This window comes from Myotis brandtii, unplaced genomic scaffold (genome assembly GCF_000412655.1).
Source record: "Myotis brandtii unplaced genomic scaffold, ASM41265v1 scaffold149, whole genome shotgun sequence".
In the NCBI taxonomy this organism is placed as follows: Eukaryota; Metazoa; Chordata; class Mammalia; order Chiroptera; family Vespertilionidae; genus Myotis; species Myotis brandtii.
Window position 1 is genome coordinate 1,533,758 of NW_005355385.1, and position 19,377 is coordinate 1,553,134.

At 43.1% G+C, this 19,377-nt stretch overlaps 1 protein-coding gene across 3 annotated transcripts in view; it reads left to right on the forward strand.

Annotated features, from left to right (window-relative positions):
• Positions 1-19,377, forward strand: part of KDM4C (lysine (K)-specific demethylase 4C) — a 335,517-nt gene that overhangs the window by 310,305 nt on the left and 5,835 nt on the right. For all 3 annotated transcript variants that reach the window (XM_014535707.1, XM_014535708.1, XM_014535709.1), the window contains 2 exons: positions 13,792-13,911; positions 18,741-18,833. In XM_014535707.1, coding sequence (XP_014391193.1) covers positions 13,792-13,911; positions 18,741-18,833 — 213 coding nt within the window. The remainder of the gene's footprint in view (positions 1-13,791; positions 13,912-18,740; positions 18,834-19,377) is intronic.

Genomic DNA, 19,377 nt, shown 5'->3' on the forward strand with positions numbered 1-19,377 from the left:
GAGGAGAGGGAGATTGAAAAAAATATCATAAATGAAATACTAATTGACTACTCAGTGTTCATTAAGCAAATCAGATTATAGCAAGAATCAGGCTTTAAAGAAAGATTAATATCTGGCATAAAAAAGAACAGAGTAGTCAGTATTTCAAAGGTTCGTTATTTATCAGGAAAAGGGCATAAAATAATCCTCAATGTAATGCTGAAGCAGGCATTTATTCCAAGCTAGAGTGTGATCAGTAAAGCCAAATTCACTGCCTTCCTCTAATGTATTCTTAAGCTTTTGAATTAAAAGCTCATGTTTGGATAAATCTGACAGTGGTGTGTTATCTACGTACTATTTTCATTCTTCTCTGGAAACCTACAAACGGCAATATTCTCCTTAATTTCACATTAAGATTATTTCGATTTGACAGTCTTTGACAACACAAGAATCATTTGGGGAGTTTCGGAAATTTCTGCTTTCCCTGTAGGGGTAATAATGTTGAGTAAATAGATTGATGCATTATCCTCTCCTCAACCATCTTATTTATCTGTCTCCCATTTAGCCTGTGAGGAAAGAGGCTGGTAGTAATTACATTCTGTTCTTCATGAGACAGTCTGTTATGAACATGCTTGTTTAAGTTTATGCATTTGCATTAAACCTGAAAGGAAGGACATGTTAAATGAACAGAGATAGAAGCAGTAGCTTACATGGAAAGTGTTTATAGCAGCGGTTTTCAACCTGTGGGTCGCCACCCCTTTGGCGGTCGAACGACCCTTTCACAGGGGTCGCCTAAGACCATCCTGCATATCAGATATTTACATTACGATTCATAACAGTAGCAACATTACCGTTATGAAGTAGCTACGAAAATAATTTTATGGTTGGGTCACAACATGAGGAACTGTATTTAAAGGGCCAGAAGGTTGAGAACCACTGGTTTATAGAGTACAACTGCTCCCATTGTATTGCGATGCTCAGGCACATTTGCAACTTTGAGACCAGTCCGGATTACTTCATTTGTACACATATACTTCAGGATTCTCTGCTTCTGAATTTAACGTAATGTGAGCTGACATTTTTTTGACAAATCATGTTCTCCCAAATCCTTTTGTTTTCCTTCACCCCTTTCTGGTTCTCCTTTTTAATCCTCTCATTAAAATCCTCTCCAGATGTTACTCATTTGCTTAAAACTTTGCACTGCTGGCTGTGAAATGCAAAGTTAAATTGTAGCCATCTCTTGCTGAGTCGTGACTCTGTGCAAGTCATTTCATTTTTTGGTCCTTCTCTTTAAAATGGGGGCATTTGACTTAGGAGCTCTCATAGACTTCCTCTGCTTCTGGCGAGGAGAAATGCAGTTGTCCGTAATCAGCTCTGACTATAAGCATGGGTATGTGCCTCGGCCAGCTGTCCACTCTTCTGCACACACACGCTCTCCTTTTGCAATTCCAGGCTTTAAAGACTACCTGTGTGGGCAATGTGAGGCCAGAAGCTGGGAAATAGCTGTTTATATGGGTACGTAACTCCACACTGCATGGTAGTCTGTCATTTCTGTACGGCAGTATCATTTGGAGACCAAGCTATTCTTAGGTTTCAGCCCAGTCGTAATTAATCCTACACTTTTTGTTTCACCCATTTGGGTTAAGTTAAAGCAGACCTTCTGTGTGCCCACCAGAAAGTAAGGTAGTGCTGCATGAGTAGGTCTCCTCTTTGGGGTGTTGGTCCAGAAGGATGTTCCCTTTCTTTGACCACAGCAGAAGCTGGTATAAAGAGCAAAGGGAGTATAGCCAGAGAGTGACTGAGACTGGATTAAGGGAATAATAACTGTCATCTGTGTCTGATCTTTCTCCCATTCTTTTGCATACTCCATTCCCAACACTTCAGTGAAAAAGAGAGCACTTAGACAAGGGCTTGGGACATTTCAGAACCATAATCCTAGCTCTCCCTGTCATTTCCAGTGGGCAGGTCTTTCCATGAAAGAATCTTAGCCAAGATGTCTCTTGTCTAGAAGTTCTGAGTAGCCATGGCTCAATTCAGGGCTGCTGTATGAATAAGACTGGCTAAGGGGTAAGTGTGCAGTCCCCTCCCACTGCAGCCTTTAACCCACTCCATTCCCTCCCCCTCCTCCTCTGTGACCCTCCAACTCCCACCCACTCTAGGCAGTTTCCTCTGCCATCCCCTGGTGAGTGGTTCTCAGGCCCTTTGTTGAACACTGCAAGCGAAAGGTAGCTCACTACCAATTTATTGCTGTAATTATTAGGAAGCATTGACTTCTTTGTGTGGATTCTAAATAGTGCCTCTGAAGCATGGAACAGAGTGTGGAATCTCAGAGTGAGGGGGTGGGGGCGGGTAATCAACCAAAGACTTTGTATGCATATATGCATAACCCATGGACACAGACAATAGGGTGCTGAAGTACTGGGGCAGGGGGTTAGTGGGGGGGAAAAAGGGCACATATGTAATACTTTCAATAATAAAGAATTATTTAAAAATAAATACTGCTTCTGAAATACGAGCCAGTCTTGCTTTGTGACCTCTAGAGCAAAACTGACCCCCCACCCCCCGCAAAAAAATAACACCAAAAAATATTCTCTCCTCACTCACAGCTTGTAGAGAGCTATTAACTTTCTCCTGAGTCTTCTCAAATCCAAACTAAACCGTCCTCCTGCCTGAATCAATTAGTACATATTTGTCGTGACAAGGAATGAATGATTTAATGAAAAAGTGGTTTTCAGAGTGCTTTTCCTCCGGGAGACTCAGGATAGGATTTTTTGGACAATGTCCTACTCAAAATGTTGCTCTGAGGTGTGAGAACACAGTGCCAGACCCTGACCACACAGGCAGGCGTGGCAGCTCTGCTCCTTTGATCTGGCCACCGGACACTCCCCCTGCAGCCAGGAAGAGGGCCCCATGAATATTCACGCAGCTATTAAAAATCATGTTTTCACAGGGTATTTAATGGCCTCATATATACATGGAAAAAATCAGGCTCAAAATTGGACATACAGTATGATCCCAATTACCAATAAAATATAAATATGAAAAGGGAAAAATCCTCAAAGGAAATGCATCAGAATGTTGCTGATGATCTCTGGAGAGTGTAATCATAGGTGATTATGATTTTCAACTTTACCACCTTCTTACAGTTTCCATATGAGCATGTTTTATTTTTATGATCAGGAAAAAAAGTTATTTTTTTAAAAGACCCTTCTGAGAATTCTTTAAATTGTGACTCATTTTCCTAATCTGGATTCTTTCACATTCTTGTGTCAAATTTTCATGTTAGTTCTCCCATATCTTGAGGTATCTTGAAGCCCTCTGAGACACAGTAACCACATACTATGCTAATAATCTTTCTGTTAAAAGCTTCTGCTTTACACTGTAGTTCCATACATAGCAATTCTTATACTTATCTTTCTGTTTTATTATTTAAATTTTTTATTGAATTTGTTGGGGTGACATCCTATATAATAAAAAGAGAATATGCAAATTAACCCTCACACCCTCACAAAGATGACTGCCTATGACCAGGCCGTCAGTGGGGTTAGTGAGGGACGACCAAACGACTGAACAGCAGGCTGCATGGGATGACCAGGCCGGCAGGGGGGCTGTGAGGGGCGACCAGGCCGGCGGGGGGTGGGGGAGGAGGGCAGTAAGAGGCGACCAGGCTGGCGGAGCAGGGGAGGGGGCAGTTAGGGATGACCAGGCAGGCAGGCAGGTGAGAGATTAGGAGCCAGCGGTCCAGGATTGTGATAGGGATGTCCAACTGAGGGATTGCTGGTTTAGGCCCAATCGTTGGGCCTAAACAAATAGCTGAACATCCCCCAAGGGGTCCTGGTTTGGAGAGGGTGCAGGCTGGGCTGAGAGGACCCCCTCCCCCGGGGCACGAATTTCATGCACCGGGCCTTGTATATTGTACTAGTGGCCCGGTGCATGAAATTCATGCATGGGGGGAGGGGGGGTTTGTCCCTCAGTCTGGCCTGCACCCTCTCCAATCTGGGACCCCTTGGGGGATGTCCAACTGCCAGCCTGCTCGCCCCCAACTGCGCCCTCCTGCCAGCCTGCTCGTCCCCAACTGCCCTCCCCTGCCAGCCTGATCGCCCCTAACCGCCTCTGCCTGGGCCCCTCCACCATGGCTTTGTCCGGAAAGATGTCCGGAAGACCTCCTGGAAGGTCTCCCAGTCTAATTAACATATTACCCTTTTATTAGTATAGATTGTGTTCACCACACCAAGTTTTGTTATTTATTTTAATGCCTGCATTTTCCACCAGAGTTGCACGAAGTAAAAAACCACATCTGTTTTTCTCACCACTGATTCTAGAGCCCAAGAGGTGTTTGAACATGAGGTGTTGAGTGAATGCCTGCCCCACTGTCCACTTTGTAGCTGTGTGACCCAGAGCACGTCATGCACTTCTGTACTGCTTACCTACCCGAATGGGTTGTTTTGGATTTCAACTAGGTTAACATTTTCTGATCTTCTATAGTAATTATTGGCTTCTCACTGCATTCTCTCTTCACAATTTTAAATCCCAAGCGTCACCTTCTACCAAGGTTTTTTGTCCCCTTCCTATCATCCTCCAGATGCTCCCTGTTGATATAAATTATATTCAGTCACAGTTCATGTCAAATTTTCCAGCTGCCAGTCACTGTGCTTTGCTTTTCTATTCTCTTTTAAATTATAGGGTGTCTCAAAAAATGTATACACACTTAATTCCAATGGGTTAAATCTGTAAAGAAAGAAACATCAATGGAACTATATCAGCTGTTAGGCATGTATGTATACATTTTTTGGATAGCCTGTGTATTAGCTATAATTCTACCAACAACCTGGTAAGGTTGTATTATCATCTCCATTTGACTGATGAGGAAGCCAAGACATAGAGAGGTAAAATACTAGTAGCTTTTGACCCCAGGCAGTGTGACTTGGGACATTGGAAGCACTTGCCTATGCTGCTTCAACATGACTGCCCTGTGTGAGTCCAGCGTGTGCTCTAGGGGTGAAACATACACTGCACAGAATGGGAACTTGCAGAGGGAGGGCCAAGTGCTGGCTGGTGCTGTGCTCTGATCTCAAAGCATCCCCCCCCCCTGCCCCCGCACTGTGTGGCATGTGAGCACAGGGCAGTCATCTTTCTCCACAAGGCTTACCTTTACCTTTATCCTGTCATCTTTCTTTTTTCAGATTTTGGAACTGACCTTTATTTAAAGAAACCACTACAGATATTCACCTCAAGCCTGTCTTTCTCCATTTTGCAACATAAGTTTTTATTGACACAATAAATATTTATATTTCCCTAATGCTTTTAGCCTCTTCCAACAGCTATAAATAGGGGAAAGATCTGTCTTCTGCAGATGGAAATCTTATACCCTTATTTGGGTGTGTGGAGTGTTCATCCTAGGGTCCTTATGCATTAGTGTGTGCAGGATAAATGGGAGGAGGATGCAGCCACCCAGGGCAGTCCTTAACTGTGGGCTTGCTGTCTTTCCACGCTGGGAAGAGTTGGATGTGTAGCAGACAACCATACAACCCCGGGCATGGGAGTTAACACCAGTTATCTTATCCATAACTTTGAGGTAAATGCTGGGATTATTATTGGAATTGTTGAAATACGATGTATATAGCAGTTAGGATGGTGCCCAGCACATAATAAACACACAGGTGGTGTTTGTGACGGTGGTTATTTTTGTTGGTGGTGGTGGCCAGTAACTTGTAGTCAGCACCTTGGTCAGAGGGACTAGTCCCTGAGCACAAGACTCCTAGTAACACTTGGAAATTATACATCTTCTATGCCTTTACCAAAGGAGAGGTTATTAAAAGACCATCTAAAAGAAGTATCAGAAAGCTTTGAATATATAAACCTCCTCTTCAAGTAGTTTGTATATCAAGGGCTTTTAGGAATTGAAGTTGAAAGACTGTGTTTTGGCCCCTGTGTGATGGGGCATCGGGACTGTTGGTGGGATCATCCCGAACTCTCTTGAGAGGCTGAGACAGAGGTTGGGCCACAGCGGTGGCCCCGTGGCTTGGCCACACCACTCAATACAGTCAGTGTGATAGCCTGACCAACAACATGGAATTGCTGATGCCAGAGGCTCCAACTAGTGATCCTGCAAAATGTTGCTGGAGCTGCCAGCTCGCTGCTCCCTGAGGCACCTGTCTTTAAGCACTGCCTTCCTGCTCACACCACAGCTTACCTAGCCAGGTGAGTGCAGGCAAGTTTTAAATGGAGACTCTGTGATTAATTCAGTTTACATGGAGGGTGATATAGTGCCTCGTATTGTAGATATTCATGTGTGCATTTGAGTCTCCTGCTGGACTCTGAAGTCCTTGGTAGAAAGGACCTCAAAAGGACCATTTTTGTCTCTGTTTTCCCAATGCTGAGCTCAGTGCTAGACACAGAGGAGGCACTCAGTATATGCCAGAGTGAGGGAGAAAAGAGGGAGAGAGGAAAGGAGGGGCAAGGGCCTCAATTGGTGAATAAATGATGCTTTTCGTTCTGTTCATACTCTCCAATTCCTAGAATGCAGAGAACCCTTTGTTGGCTTTTAGAGCCTCCTGCCTTGTCCTGTTTGCCCACACATGCTGACTGCCGCCCTGCGTCCCTCCCTCACATGCCCTTTTGTTTAGATCAGCTCCCCAATGTCACCCCTGACTCTGGTTATCGACTTTTCCATGCTTCCTCACTTCAAAGAACCAGAAAGTTAATTTCCAAAGAAACTGCCTAACTTTATACTTTCTATGCCTTTTAAAGCTTTTGCATGCCAGAATCTCACCTGTTTCTAATAGCATAAGGAATTAACTTCTGTTAGAAATATTCCTTCTGAGGCTTGATGTAGTAACTTTCAGAAAACAACCTCCCTCTCAACCTCAGTGCCTTTATCAGGCATGTGTTCACTCTCAGCTTATGGCAGAGAGAAAGGATATACTAACAAACCAGTGATCCTCAGGAATCCACCAAATGTCAGTGCTGTTCTTTCTGCAAAGACACTGTCTTCCAGAAGGCAGGTGTGTCAGGATGCTGGCAACGTGGGACTGGTGGAAAAGAATTAGCTGTCCAGCTTAACAGAGACAACTGGAGTATCTCAGAGTATAGAAGGGGTGTGTGTGTTTCCATTAAAAAAAAAAAAGAAGAAGAAAATAATTAAAAAGGACATTAGACTTGGAATTTTCCCAGAATTATGAGGATCAGTGTGGAAGTGGATTGGCTTGAATCCTTTATCATGCAGGCTGAAGTGACTGTTTCATACCTAGCACAGAACCCAGTTAGATAAGATACCTCAGTGCAGAAGCATTTCAAATTTTCTTTCAGGTTGTTAAAAGGCTCACACTATAGAGAAGCGATAGAGGAAGCAGCATGGAATTAGTTTTTTCTTTATATGTAGACTATAGAGTGTATATTCTTGGAGATGGCCTCACAGTGATTCTCCATCTGGCTGAGCGTCAGTTTGCCTGGGAGGGCATCTAGCCTGGAACCCCATGTTGGACCAACTGAATCAGAATTTTCTCTGTTGGTAAAGAAACAAGAAAAATCTCAAATAATCTAAGTTTACACTAAAAGAACTAGAAAAAAAGAACAACAAATGAAGTCCAAAGTGAGTGAAAGAATGGAAATAATAAAGATCAGACAGAAATAAATGAAATAGAGTCTTTAAAAAGCCCAATATAAAAGATCAATGAAACCAAGAACTCATTCTTTGAAAAACAACAACAAGGTTTACAAACTGTTACAAATTCATCAAGAAAAAAAGAGAGAGGACACAAATAAATAAAGTGAGAAATGAAAGAGGAGAAGTAACGGACACCAAAAGGATTGTAAGAAAATATTATGAACAACTACATGTTAATAAATTGGACAAACTGGACAAAATGGATCAATCCATAGAAACATACAATCTAAAACCAGTCCAGGAAGCACACGGCCACAGAACCAGAAAGGACATGGTCACAGAACCAGCCCAGAAAGGACACGGCCACAGAACCAGTCCAGGATGGACACGGCCACAGAACCATCCCAGGAAGCACACGGCCACAGAACCAGTCCAGGAAGCACACGGCCACAGAACCAGCCCAGGGAGGACACGGCCACAGAACCAGTCCAGGATGGGCATGACTACAGGACCAGTCCAGGATGGGCATGACCACAGAACCAGTCCAGGATGGGCACGGCCACAGAACCAGTCCAGGAAGCACATGGCCACAGAATCAGCCCAGGGAGGACACGGCCACAGAACCAGTCCAGGAAGCACACGGCCACAGAACCAGCCCGGGAAGGACATGGCCACAGAACCAGTCCAGGATGGGCACGGCCACAGAACCAGTCCAGGATGGGCACGGCCACCTGCCCCTGTGTGGTCAGCCTGAACCTGGACTCTGCCCTTGGCTGCTACTGCTGCCTTCTGAGAGTGTCCTCTCCTCTTCTGTTTCTCTGCATCCCTGGTCAAAAGTTGGACATCCTGGGCAGGGGAGCCAACTGGCCAGGCCCCTGTCAGTGTTTGCTGCCAGGGAAGCAGGGCGAAGGAGTATCTGGTGTTTTCCAGCATCAGTAATGCCAGGCCAGCTCTGCTCCCACTTAGACTCTGAAGGGGAGAAAGGGATTCAGGTGCTGGGCAGCCAAACAAATGACATAGCCAGTCTGATTGGTGCCTGGCTGTCAGTCAGTCTTTTTTTTTTTTAAAAAAAATATATTTTATTGATTTTTTTACAGAGAGGAAGGGAGAGAGATAGAGAGCTAGAAACATCGATGAGAGAGAAACATCGATCAGCTGCCTCCTGCACACGCCCTACTGGGGATGTGCCCGCAACCCAGGTACATGCCCTTGACCGGAATCGAACCTGGGACCTTTCAGTCTGCAGGCCGACGCTCTATCCACTGAGCCAAACCGGTTTCAGCGTCAGTCAGTCTTGTTCACCCTGCCAGAGCCCAGTAATGAGCAGGCGATTATCCCAAAATGCCAGCAGCTGCCGGCACCAGTTTGCTCCTGGTCACTTAAGCATTTTTCTTAAGGGGGGGGGGGGGGGGGGGGGACATCACAGGCTCCAAACTATATGTGGATTAACTGCTAGGAATTCACACACCGTGTCTTCACCTGGTGCAGCTGCACTGATAGGGCTGCCTGCTTCGTGGTTCATACTTGATAGGAGTAGAGGTGGGCATGGGTGGGGAGAAGGGTGTAAGACAGGTAACCGTCAAGGACAGCAGCTTGTAGAAGTTTGTGACCAGTAATAGTTCCAAGAACACAACTTCAGAATTCAGATAATCAGACTGGCAGTTGGCTTTTCTCTGTAGTAGGTGGAGCAATATAGGAGTTTGGCTTGACATTGGCAGGAATATATGAATGGTCCTCTTGCCTGGATCAGTGACCCATCTCAGTCCTTTAATCATAGTCCTTTAATCAAAGCCAAAAGTCTACCCTTGACTGTGATTATTATTTTCACATCATCTATTTAGTATTCTAGATACTGGCTTAGTGGCAGCTCTAGACACCTGTGTCCCCGTGGACAGAACTCTGGCAGATTTTTAGGGACGTTTATCTATCTTTGGAGGCAACACTGCAAATGGTAAACAGCGATTTTTGTCAGGTGAGGGCAAACTGCTTCTGAGGGTCTAGACAGCAACTGAGAAAAATGCATTAGTCGATGTTTTTAATGCATGTAATTTTCCAGCAGAGGTGTGTACTTGCTCCAGCAGCACATTACCAGCTGCATTAGGAAAGACCTTGTTAGCATGTACATCCTATAATATAACATCTCAGATTCCAGAACCCTTTTTAAAAACTCACCCAGGTCACTTAGGACTGTTGGAGAGGGAGCTGGAGTCTCAATTTTCATGTGTGTTCCAGAGGTTGGGACCACGCTTTAAGAAGCTTGCGCTTGTCTGATTCCTTGGGCACAGCCAGGGACATGGGAGCCAGCGGGAAGACCTTTAAAACAGGGTCAAGCTGTGGTTTTCCACAAACTAAATCCTCTCATGTTTAGACATTTTATTTTTCATACCTTTTATTTTTAACAGAAAATTTTTTCCTCTTACATGAAAACTTACTCAGAAACTCAATCTGTAAATCAAAAGTTGTGTTCTGGTTGAAGTAATCATGGGGGCCAAAGCTGACGTGCTCCCTGCCTATTTTAGCCTCTCCGGGCCCCTGAGGCCCACCCCACAGAGCTGTGGAGCTCAGTGTGTCAGGCCTTGGCGTGCAGGCAGGATGCTCCCTGTCTGTCTGTGGGTTGGGAAGCTGGACACTGTTGATCCCTCTAGTGGCTCACACGGTCAGTGGTCAGTAAATAGATATTAGATTAGTGATTGTGACAGTAGCTTCTGCTTTGGAGGGATCAGGAAAACCTAAATATCAAACCTTTCAACTCCTCCTCATCAGCTCAAATGTTCCTGATTCCATTTCTGTTTAAATGCTATATACTCCATGTAGTCATAGAAAGTCTCTGGCGAACTCAAACTTTGAGACACTGATGAATTAAAGCCATTTCTCTATGGAGGAAACTAGATGTTACAGAAATAGCTCTTTGCGTATTACTATGAGTGCCTTAAATCTATTTGGAAAGTAGCTGGGATTTAAATACTAAATAATACTCACTAAACAAATGCATTTGCAAATCAAATATATCCACTTCCAGCTAAAGGGCCTGGCAAAGGGTGAGAAGTGGCCCTCATGACATTGAATAGTGCCTCCTGGTGGTGCAGAAAAACTTTATATTATATTGTTGGTTTGTGTTTCTTTTCCTTTATTTTTCTACTAGGAATAAAGAAAAACAGAGTTCTAAAAGCTAGAAGGTTGAGGAAGCAAGCTGAAGTCTCTTCCCTAGATTTTGACATGGAAGAGTATGAATTGAACTAATCTTTGTGACTGATACAGAGCAAAGCTAAGCTGTGGCTGAGTCAGAAGGTCTTAGAGGCCAGGCCCTTTCAGGGTCCAAATTAGGGTTTGTTCTGATTAAAGGGTTGATTGACAAATAGTAAGAAAGATATCAAACTGTATCTCAGGCATGTAGCTGTCAAACACCTTTTTAAAAAATAACTGTTTCTCACTTGATAATGTTGCATACATTTCGTTCATTAATAAAGCTATGGTTTTATGATAAATACTTCAAGTAAACTTTATACTTTGCTTAGCCCATATTTCTGTGGCCATTGCCACACCATGGTGACATGGTTCCTAAAATTGCAGGTCAGGGTTTGTTTGGGAGAGTTATTTTAAAGGCTAGAACACTTCTGTTGAAGGTTAAGACTATAAAACTAAGGTCCTAACTCTCCTGCTTGATGGTGGTTTTTGGTGGATGAGTAAACGGGGAGTGTAGCCCCCATAATTCCCTGAGGCCTTGACTTAATCTCTGTTGGGAGTGAAGAAGGCTCCAATAAATAGAACTTATCCTCCTCGAGGAAAAGCAATATACAGAGACAAGTCAGGATTTGGAGATTTAAAAAATCTTTATTAAAAATAAAGCAGATATTGTAGAGTGTGGCTTATAACTGTAGGCAAAGAGGTTTCCTAATATTGGACCTATGATTAGACAGAGCTCCTAGGGACACCACCAGCTCCTCTTGGGAGAAGGAGCAGAGCAGAATGAGTTCTCTGAACACAGGGTGGCTCCAAAGAGAAAGGGAAAGTGAGTGGTTAAGACGGAGTTACCTAAGTGCCCTGGCTCACAGCCCCCAGATATTTTGGCACATTGAAAAAAAAAATGTTTTTATTTGATTTTTTTAGAGAGAGGAAGAGAAAGGGAGAGAGAAATATCAACATCAATAAGCTACCAGGTATGTGCTCTGACTGGGAATCGAAACGGTGACCTCTTGGTGCATGGTCAGACACTCAACCATTGAACCACACCGGCCAGGCACTCTCAGCACATTTTTTACAGTATCCCCAGGCCAAAAGAAATACCAAAAGGTTCAATCGATTAAGTTCCGTCTCAACAAGTTAACAGTAGTAAGTCTTGCTATGCTTCTGAATATATCCCACAGAGCCCCTGCGAGTTTGCTGTGGCAGCCGAGGCACCATGGAGCATCGTTGGAAAATACACTCTCCTTCAGAACTCAACATAAAATTAAGTCACTCTTTATTCTCTTAGAAGAGTAAATGAATGAGGGAGTAGAAAAAAAGGCCAGGAGCATTACCCTAGTGGAGCTTCCTGCACGTGGAAGGAAATCTGAGGAGAAGGAAGAAACATACTCTTGTTCCAAAGCATCACCACAGCATCCAGGTTTCAGCTCAGAGTTCACCCAGAACTGATGTGGCTCCCTAACCCAGGAGACTGGACAGCATGTATTTAGAAGTTACACCTTCTAGTGTTCTTAGTACCACATACATGTTTGGAAGGGAAATGGAAAGCGAGGTGATAAACCCAGGGACGTAGATGGGATACATTTCTACAGCCTGCCCTTTCAATTCTGCATGCTCGAAGTCAAATATTATGTAGGCCAAGAATAAACTAATTTTTATTGGCCTAAGTTCGATACAGATGGTCAATTCTGCCGAGCCTCTAAGCAGTCGTTTTCTTTGTCCATAACTCTAAATGGAAGCATAGCCTATGGAGGGAAAAATGAATAGCTGAGCTTTTCATGTATACTCCGACCCCAACAATAAAATGGCCACTCCATTATAATGTAGAATTTCTATTAATAATGAAAAGTAACACATGGTGGATTTCTTATCATAAACAACTAAATATTTCCTGTGTGTGCCTCTCATTGTACCACAGAATCATGCCCCACCTGCATTTATAGCTTGATTGGTCAAGTGTGCATTTCAATCAGTCGGATTTGCCTCATGAGTGAAACACCAGTATTAGCAAAACGTGAATTGCTCAATGTGCAAAAAACTTATCAAAGTAGTCAAGTATTTAATTCCTTTGTATTAAAACTGTATTGTGCTATACTGAACACATAAATTTAAGAGTTTGCAACTATGTCTATGAAAGCATTTTGTTGTTTTACCTGTACCCCTCCCCCATCCCCAAAAGAAGCATTTTCCAGGATGAATTCAGTTTACTCTGAGGAGGAGGCAGTGTTGAATAGAATACCTGAAGTGAGAAGACAGGTATGGCTGTCACCATGATTACCTGTGGAAAGAAATGGGCTAGTCACTTATTGGGAGATGCCGGTAGAAGAATACCTATTGGGGGAGGTCCTGGGCTCTTCACAGGAGGCGTGCCCCCAGCCTCACCTGCTGTGTTGCAATCTCTCCCTGTGTTCCTTTTCCTTGCTTCTTCCTCAAGGCCTCCTAGTTGGCATCTCATTCTACTCCTATCTTCCTTCTCTCCCCCCTCCCCCCTTTTACCTGGGTGTCCTCAGCTCTTGTTCTGTCAGCTCCACTCCTCCCTAACGGAGCTTCCTCAGAAGCTCTGGTTCCTTGTCAGTAAAATGGGGTAATTAATAACCTCTGCCTACTTCATGGAGCAATCATGAGAATGGAACGAGATGTATGTTAAAGCATTTTGTTAACTGCAAAATGCTACATAAATGTCAGGTGTTATAAATCATTAGCTGGTCTTTTCCTCAGTTAAAGCATTTTTATGTATATTTTACTCACCCTCTGAACAATTCTTTGTCAAATAACAAATGTAAATGCTGCTGTTTTTTCCTGCTTGGATTATGGTGGTTCCTTTGCAACTTTATGATGTAGGCTGAATCTTTAACTACTCCTTTGGCTCATATCTCTTCCCCTGAACACCCATGCAGGATCATAATCCATAAAACACAGAAGCAATAACTCCTTTTAATTGCCAGGAGTTCATCATTTGCTGAGTTCTAACTGCAGTCACTTAGACACTTGTCTTGAAAAGCCTGTTTCTGTTTACTCCGCAGAGCCGAGACTGTGTGAAGCTGGGCCCTCCTGCCGAGGGAGAAGTTGTTGAAGTCAAGTGGCCTGATGGCAAACTCTATGGGGCGAAATATCTCGGATTGAATGTGGCCCACATGTACCAGGTGAGTGCTGAGCAGTGTTTGATGCTTGCTGAGATGGACAGGTGAAGCCAGAGGGCAGATGGTATATCCATTGTGCTGTAATCAGTAAACCGTATCAGTATGGGATACCTCTTATTTTGTAAAGGAGGCAAAGACTTGATGTCTGGTGACCCAGGCACTAGAGTTTTATTACCATGTTTCCCACTGGGAAACCCTAATAACATTTGGTGAATGGTAAGGAACATTGTTAGGCTGGAAGGGTAGGCAGCTGGATGCTAGGCGGCTTTCCTGTGTTTTCATGATATGGGGAGAGCCTAATTGGCTGGTTTATCTCACCAGAGCCAACACGGTGATGGCTGTTCACCACCAGCAGCCCCTGAATTTGTGGCTTTTGCCTGAGATGCCCATTGCGCACCTCAGCAAACATAAACCAATGGTGCGTTGACACAGATGTGGCCAGTTGTACACCCAACCTTAAAGGAGTGCTGTCTAATGCAGAGTACAGCTATCAGTTGGATATTTTGCTCACAAGGGCACGCTACATTATTAGAGTATGTATACAATTAGAAAATGAATTTTATCCCTATCAAAAGTGAGAATGAGTTAAGCTCTAACAAGGAAAATAACATGGATAGCACACATGCCTTTATATTCCTTCAAAAAGACGTTAAAAGGGAGTAAATTTATTGAAACCAATACACTGCAGTTCTTTCAGTAACACGGAGGTGGAATCAACATTCCCAGGCTAAGCAGTAGAGTGCAAACAGGAAGATTGAAGTAAAAGGAGAAAAAGCAAGAAGGATCAGGCCTGTTAAGTTGGGTGGAAAGAGATCCAGCAAAGATGCATTTAATTATAACCTGTGGACACAGACAATAGGGTGGGGCAGGGGTGGGCCAGGAGGGGTCAATGAGGAAAAAAGGGGGCATATGTAATACTTTCAATAATAAAGATTTAATTAAAATAACAGTTTGAGAATGCTAAGACTGCCAATTTCAGCAGAGAAGTTGTTCAAAGATCAATAAGGGGCTTAAATGGAAGAGTACATGGCAATACAGTGCACCAGGGATGAGCCCAGTGTCATTAAAAGTATTCAGAAAAGTTTGGAAAACTTAGGGAAGAACATTTTTTGAAGTCTAGAAAAGTGCAAGGGGAGTGGGGAGGAGAGGACATGTACATATAGTGTGTGTGTGTGTGTGTGTAGGCTATTTTCCCCTTTGCTTTGGTGGCAATGTTAACTTACGGGTTCAGGTCATCCTATATAATAAAAGCCTAATATGCTAAGTGTCCGGTTGGCCATTCAACCAATCAAAGCTTAATATGCTAATGATATGCTAAGGCAGCTCAACTGCTGACTATGACCACCAGGGGGCAGACAGTCAACTGGTCAACCAATTGCTATGACGTGCACTGACCACCAGGGGCTGCTCCTACCAGTAGGTTAGCTTGCTGCTGGGGTCCGGCTGATCAGGACTGAGCAAGACTGGCTGGGCACACTCTAGAGCCCTCCCGTGGCCCCTCCCTGGCTGGCCAACCTCTTGCATCCCTCTCCAGCCCCAATGGTGTACTGGTGGGGTCCCTCGGCCCGGACTGTGCTCTCTTGCAATCTGGGACCCCTCGGGGGATGTTGAAGAGCTGGATTCGGCCTGATCCTGCAGGCCAGGCTGAGGGACCCCACTGGTGCACGAATTTGGGCCTCTAGTTTATAATAGGGTAAGTGCTGGAGCATCTTTGCATCAGGATGTTCAAAACTGGACAAAAATCACAAGATAGGCTGATAATACTGGTGGTTCCTCGAAAAGAGGCATTATTGAATATTACATCATTCAAAAGAAAATAATTACATTTAATTAGACAATAAATGCGAAAGCAAAGCATCTCACATGTAGCAAAGCTGTTTGCTCCATGAAAAGTATAATGAGGACATGTTGAAATTCAGGCTAATTAGTAATCAGTGTGTGAACTTCAGGTGAATTTATGATGGCCTATCAACAGAACTGTGGGCACATTCATAGACTTAATGAAAAAGTTAAGACTATTATTAAAATTAGCTCTCAAGTACAAGCAGTTTAAAATTCCTCATTAAACCAAGTGGCCTTTTGAGATCAGTTTGTGTTTTGTGTCTATTCAACCTCACCATTGAATAAGCGAAGACATTTATAAAAATAGACATAACAAAAATACCTACTGCACAGTGATAAATATCCTAAGTATATGCATTTTTGGACCCTTACAGTAGCCCTATAAGGTAGGTGTTTTTGACTCTTATTTTACAAATGAGGCCAAAAGGGATCATTGAATTTAATAATTTGTCTAAGAGCACACATCTGGTCAAGGGAAGGGCCATAATCTGCTCTCAGCTCTGTCCCAGTCATGGTTCACAACCACCCCAGAGTGCAGGGACAGCCCCTCATTTTAGCCCTGAGAGTCCTGCATCCCTGGAGACCCTCAGTCCCCGGCAGCCAGGATAATTAGTCACCATAGCACACTCCCCTTTTGTTTTATAATTGCCTTTTCCCCTTGTAACAATTTTCAAATTATCTAAAACAGAAGAAAGGTAGGCACAGGTGGTTCTAGCTATGCTATCAGATTGTGTAAATGAGATGACACCTTGGCCTAATTAAATATTAAAGAAACCATTGTGCTAAAACAAGGCCTGGAAGAGGAGCCTCCCGCCTCAGCCTTCCTGGAGTCAGCAGAGCTCTCCTGCGAGGGAGGCTTAATTCCACCCCGCTCAGCTTAGTCCGCTGGTGCACGAATTTGGGCCTCTAGTTTATAATAGGGTAAGTGCTGGAGCATCTTTGCATCAGGATGTTCAAAACTGGACAAAAATCACAAGATAGGCTGATAATACTGGTGGTTCCTCGAAAAGAGGCATTATTGAATATTACATCATTCAAAAGAAAATAATTACATTTAATTAGACAATAAATGCGAAAGCAAAGCATCTCACATGTAGCAAAGCTGTTTGCTCCATGAAAAGTATAATGAGGACATGTTGAAATTCAGGCTAATTAGTAATCAGTGTGTGAACTTCAGGTGAATTTATGATGGCCTATCAACAGAACTGTGGGCACATTCATAGACTTAATGAAAAAGTTAAGACTATTATTAAAATTAGCTCTCAAGTACAAGCAGTTTAAAATTCCTCATTAAACCAAGTGGCCTTTTGAGATCAGTTTGTGTTTTGTGTCTATTCAACCTCACCATTGAATAAGCGAAGACATTTATAAAAATAGACATAACAAAAATACCTACTGCACAGTGATAAATATCCTAAGTATATGCATTTTTGGACCCTTACAGTAGCCCTATAAGGTAGGTGTTTTTGACTCTTATTTTACAAATGAGGCCAAAAGGGATCATTGAATTTAATAATTTGTCTAAGAGCACACATCTGGTCAAGGGAAGGGCCATAATCTGCTCTCAGCTCTGTCCCAGTCATGGTTCACAACCACCCCAGAGTGCAGGGACAGCCCCTCATTTTAGCCCTGAGAGTCCTGCATCCCTGGAGACCCTCAGTCCCCGGCAGCCAGGATAATTAGTCACCATAGCACACTCCCCTTTTGTTTTATAATTGCCTTTTCCCCTTGTAACAATTTTCAAATTATCTAAAACAGAAGAAAGGTAGGCACAGGTGGTTCTAGCTATGCTATCAGATTGTGTAAATGAGATGACACCTTGGCCTAATTAAATATTAAAGAAACCATTGTGCTAAAACAAGGCCTGGAAGAGGAGCCTCCCGCCTCAGCCTTCCTGGAGTCAGCAGAGCTCTCCTGCGAGGGAGGCTTAATTCCACCCCGCTCAGCTTAGTCCGATGTGAGCAGGACATGGTAACAGGGTTAATTGTGTAATTTATTATAATGTTTTCTTAAACTCCAGCATATTTTTTATAAACATAGCTCAGCTCCATGGTTTAACTTACCTTTAACTGGAAGTGCAAGCATTTTTTATTTCTTAAGAGTAAAACATTCAGACAAACAGACAAGTTAGGGACTTCAAAAATATCCTGAGTGCTTCAGAGTTAGAACACATTAGGTATTCCACCCTGTTTGCATCTTTTTTGTTGTTTCCCCCTAAAAGAGTGAACTTGGGATTAAACATGAACCAAGAACAATCCCTGCAAATAGGGCATCTGATGGACTTCCCCCAGATGCTCTAGGTTTCTGTAAACCCGTGTCACTTATGCCCTTTTCTCTAACAAAATCTGCTGAAATGCCGGGGAAAAAAACTGGTTTTGAAATTATTGCTCCCAAATGATTAGCTTGAAAAAAGTTTTCAAACATTTTCATTTTAGGTAACAATGTTTTTACACATTAGTGCGGTTTAATTGTTTTGAGGGTGAGAACCTGGGGTTTTCCTGGCTGTTTGGTTGGATTTGACAAAAGTGAGTTCAGAACATAAAAGCTTTGTAAGAACTTGAGAAATTATTTTATCTGGGAGGATTATTTTATCATCATTTCTTTCTCATGGAGAAATAGCCCTCCCTCTTACATTGTCAGAACCTCTTAAAGAATCAAATGGTACTGACAGGCCTGGCCCATCCTAAATTGGCTACAGTCTCAGTTTCTGAGCAATTACTTGAGCAGCAGCTACTGTTCTTTGTTTTTGCTGTGGTGGATAAAGTTTTTACATCACATATTCCAAGACAGTCATTTTCAAGAATTTTTAGCTTGTTTGATTCTTAGTTTGATAAGGGAAACTTATCAAACTTCCTTCCTTGGCTGTTGGCTAGTTTCCTTTATCTGCTTTATCCTTTTTTTCTTTTTAGCTTGTTCAATGGAACCCTGAAATAAGTGGTCAGTGCTTATTTGTTTTTTAATATATATCATGATGTCTTACTTTTCATTAGGTTGAATTTGAAGATGGATCCCAGATAGCAATGAAGAGAGAGGACATCTACACTCTAGACGAAGAGTTACCCAAGAGAGTGAAAGCTCGTTTTGTAAGTGCTGGCAAATGGCACTCAGGGGTCTGCCCTGTAGTTCCCTTATCCTCTCCAGCGGGAAACATGCTTGGGTCTCACAGAGTATCTTCCATAGAGTCTCCCTCCTCTCCCCTCTCCACCCTCCCTTCTCCTCCACTTTCCTTTGTTTTTAAATTAAACACACACACATACACACACACACGTTTTTTTGACCGCCTAGAGATTTTGAGGATGGGAAATGGAGTGAGTAGCCCTCTGGAAGTCTCTCAGGTCTTTGACTCTCTAATCCATGTGTGGTTAAGCATTCTATGCGCCTGGTCTTACAGATTTCACATACTGTTTCTTATTCGTATTAAAAGAAATCGGTCTGCTTTCTTCTCGGACCACAATCTCTTTGTTCCACAGTAGATTTGGCTCTAGTACCAGGATACCCTCTCATGTTCTTTTATTTGAACTCAGCTCCTGAGTTTTCTAAGGTCCATTTCTCTGAACAATTAGACCAAATTCAAACTTTTTCTTTTTTAAATTATCAGAGGAAAAAATGTTAAGAAACGGTGGTGAA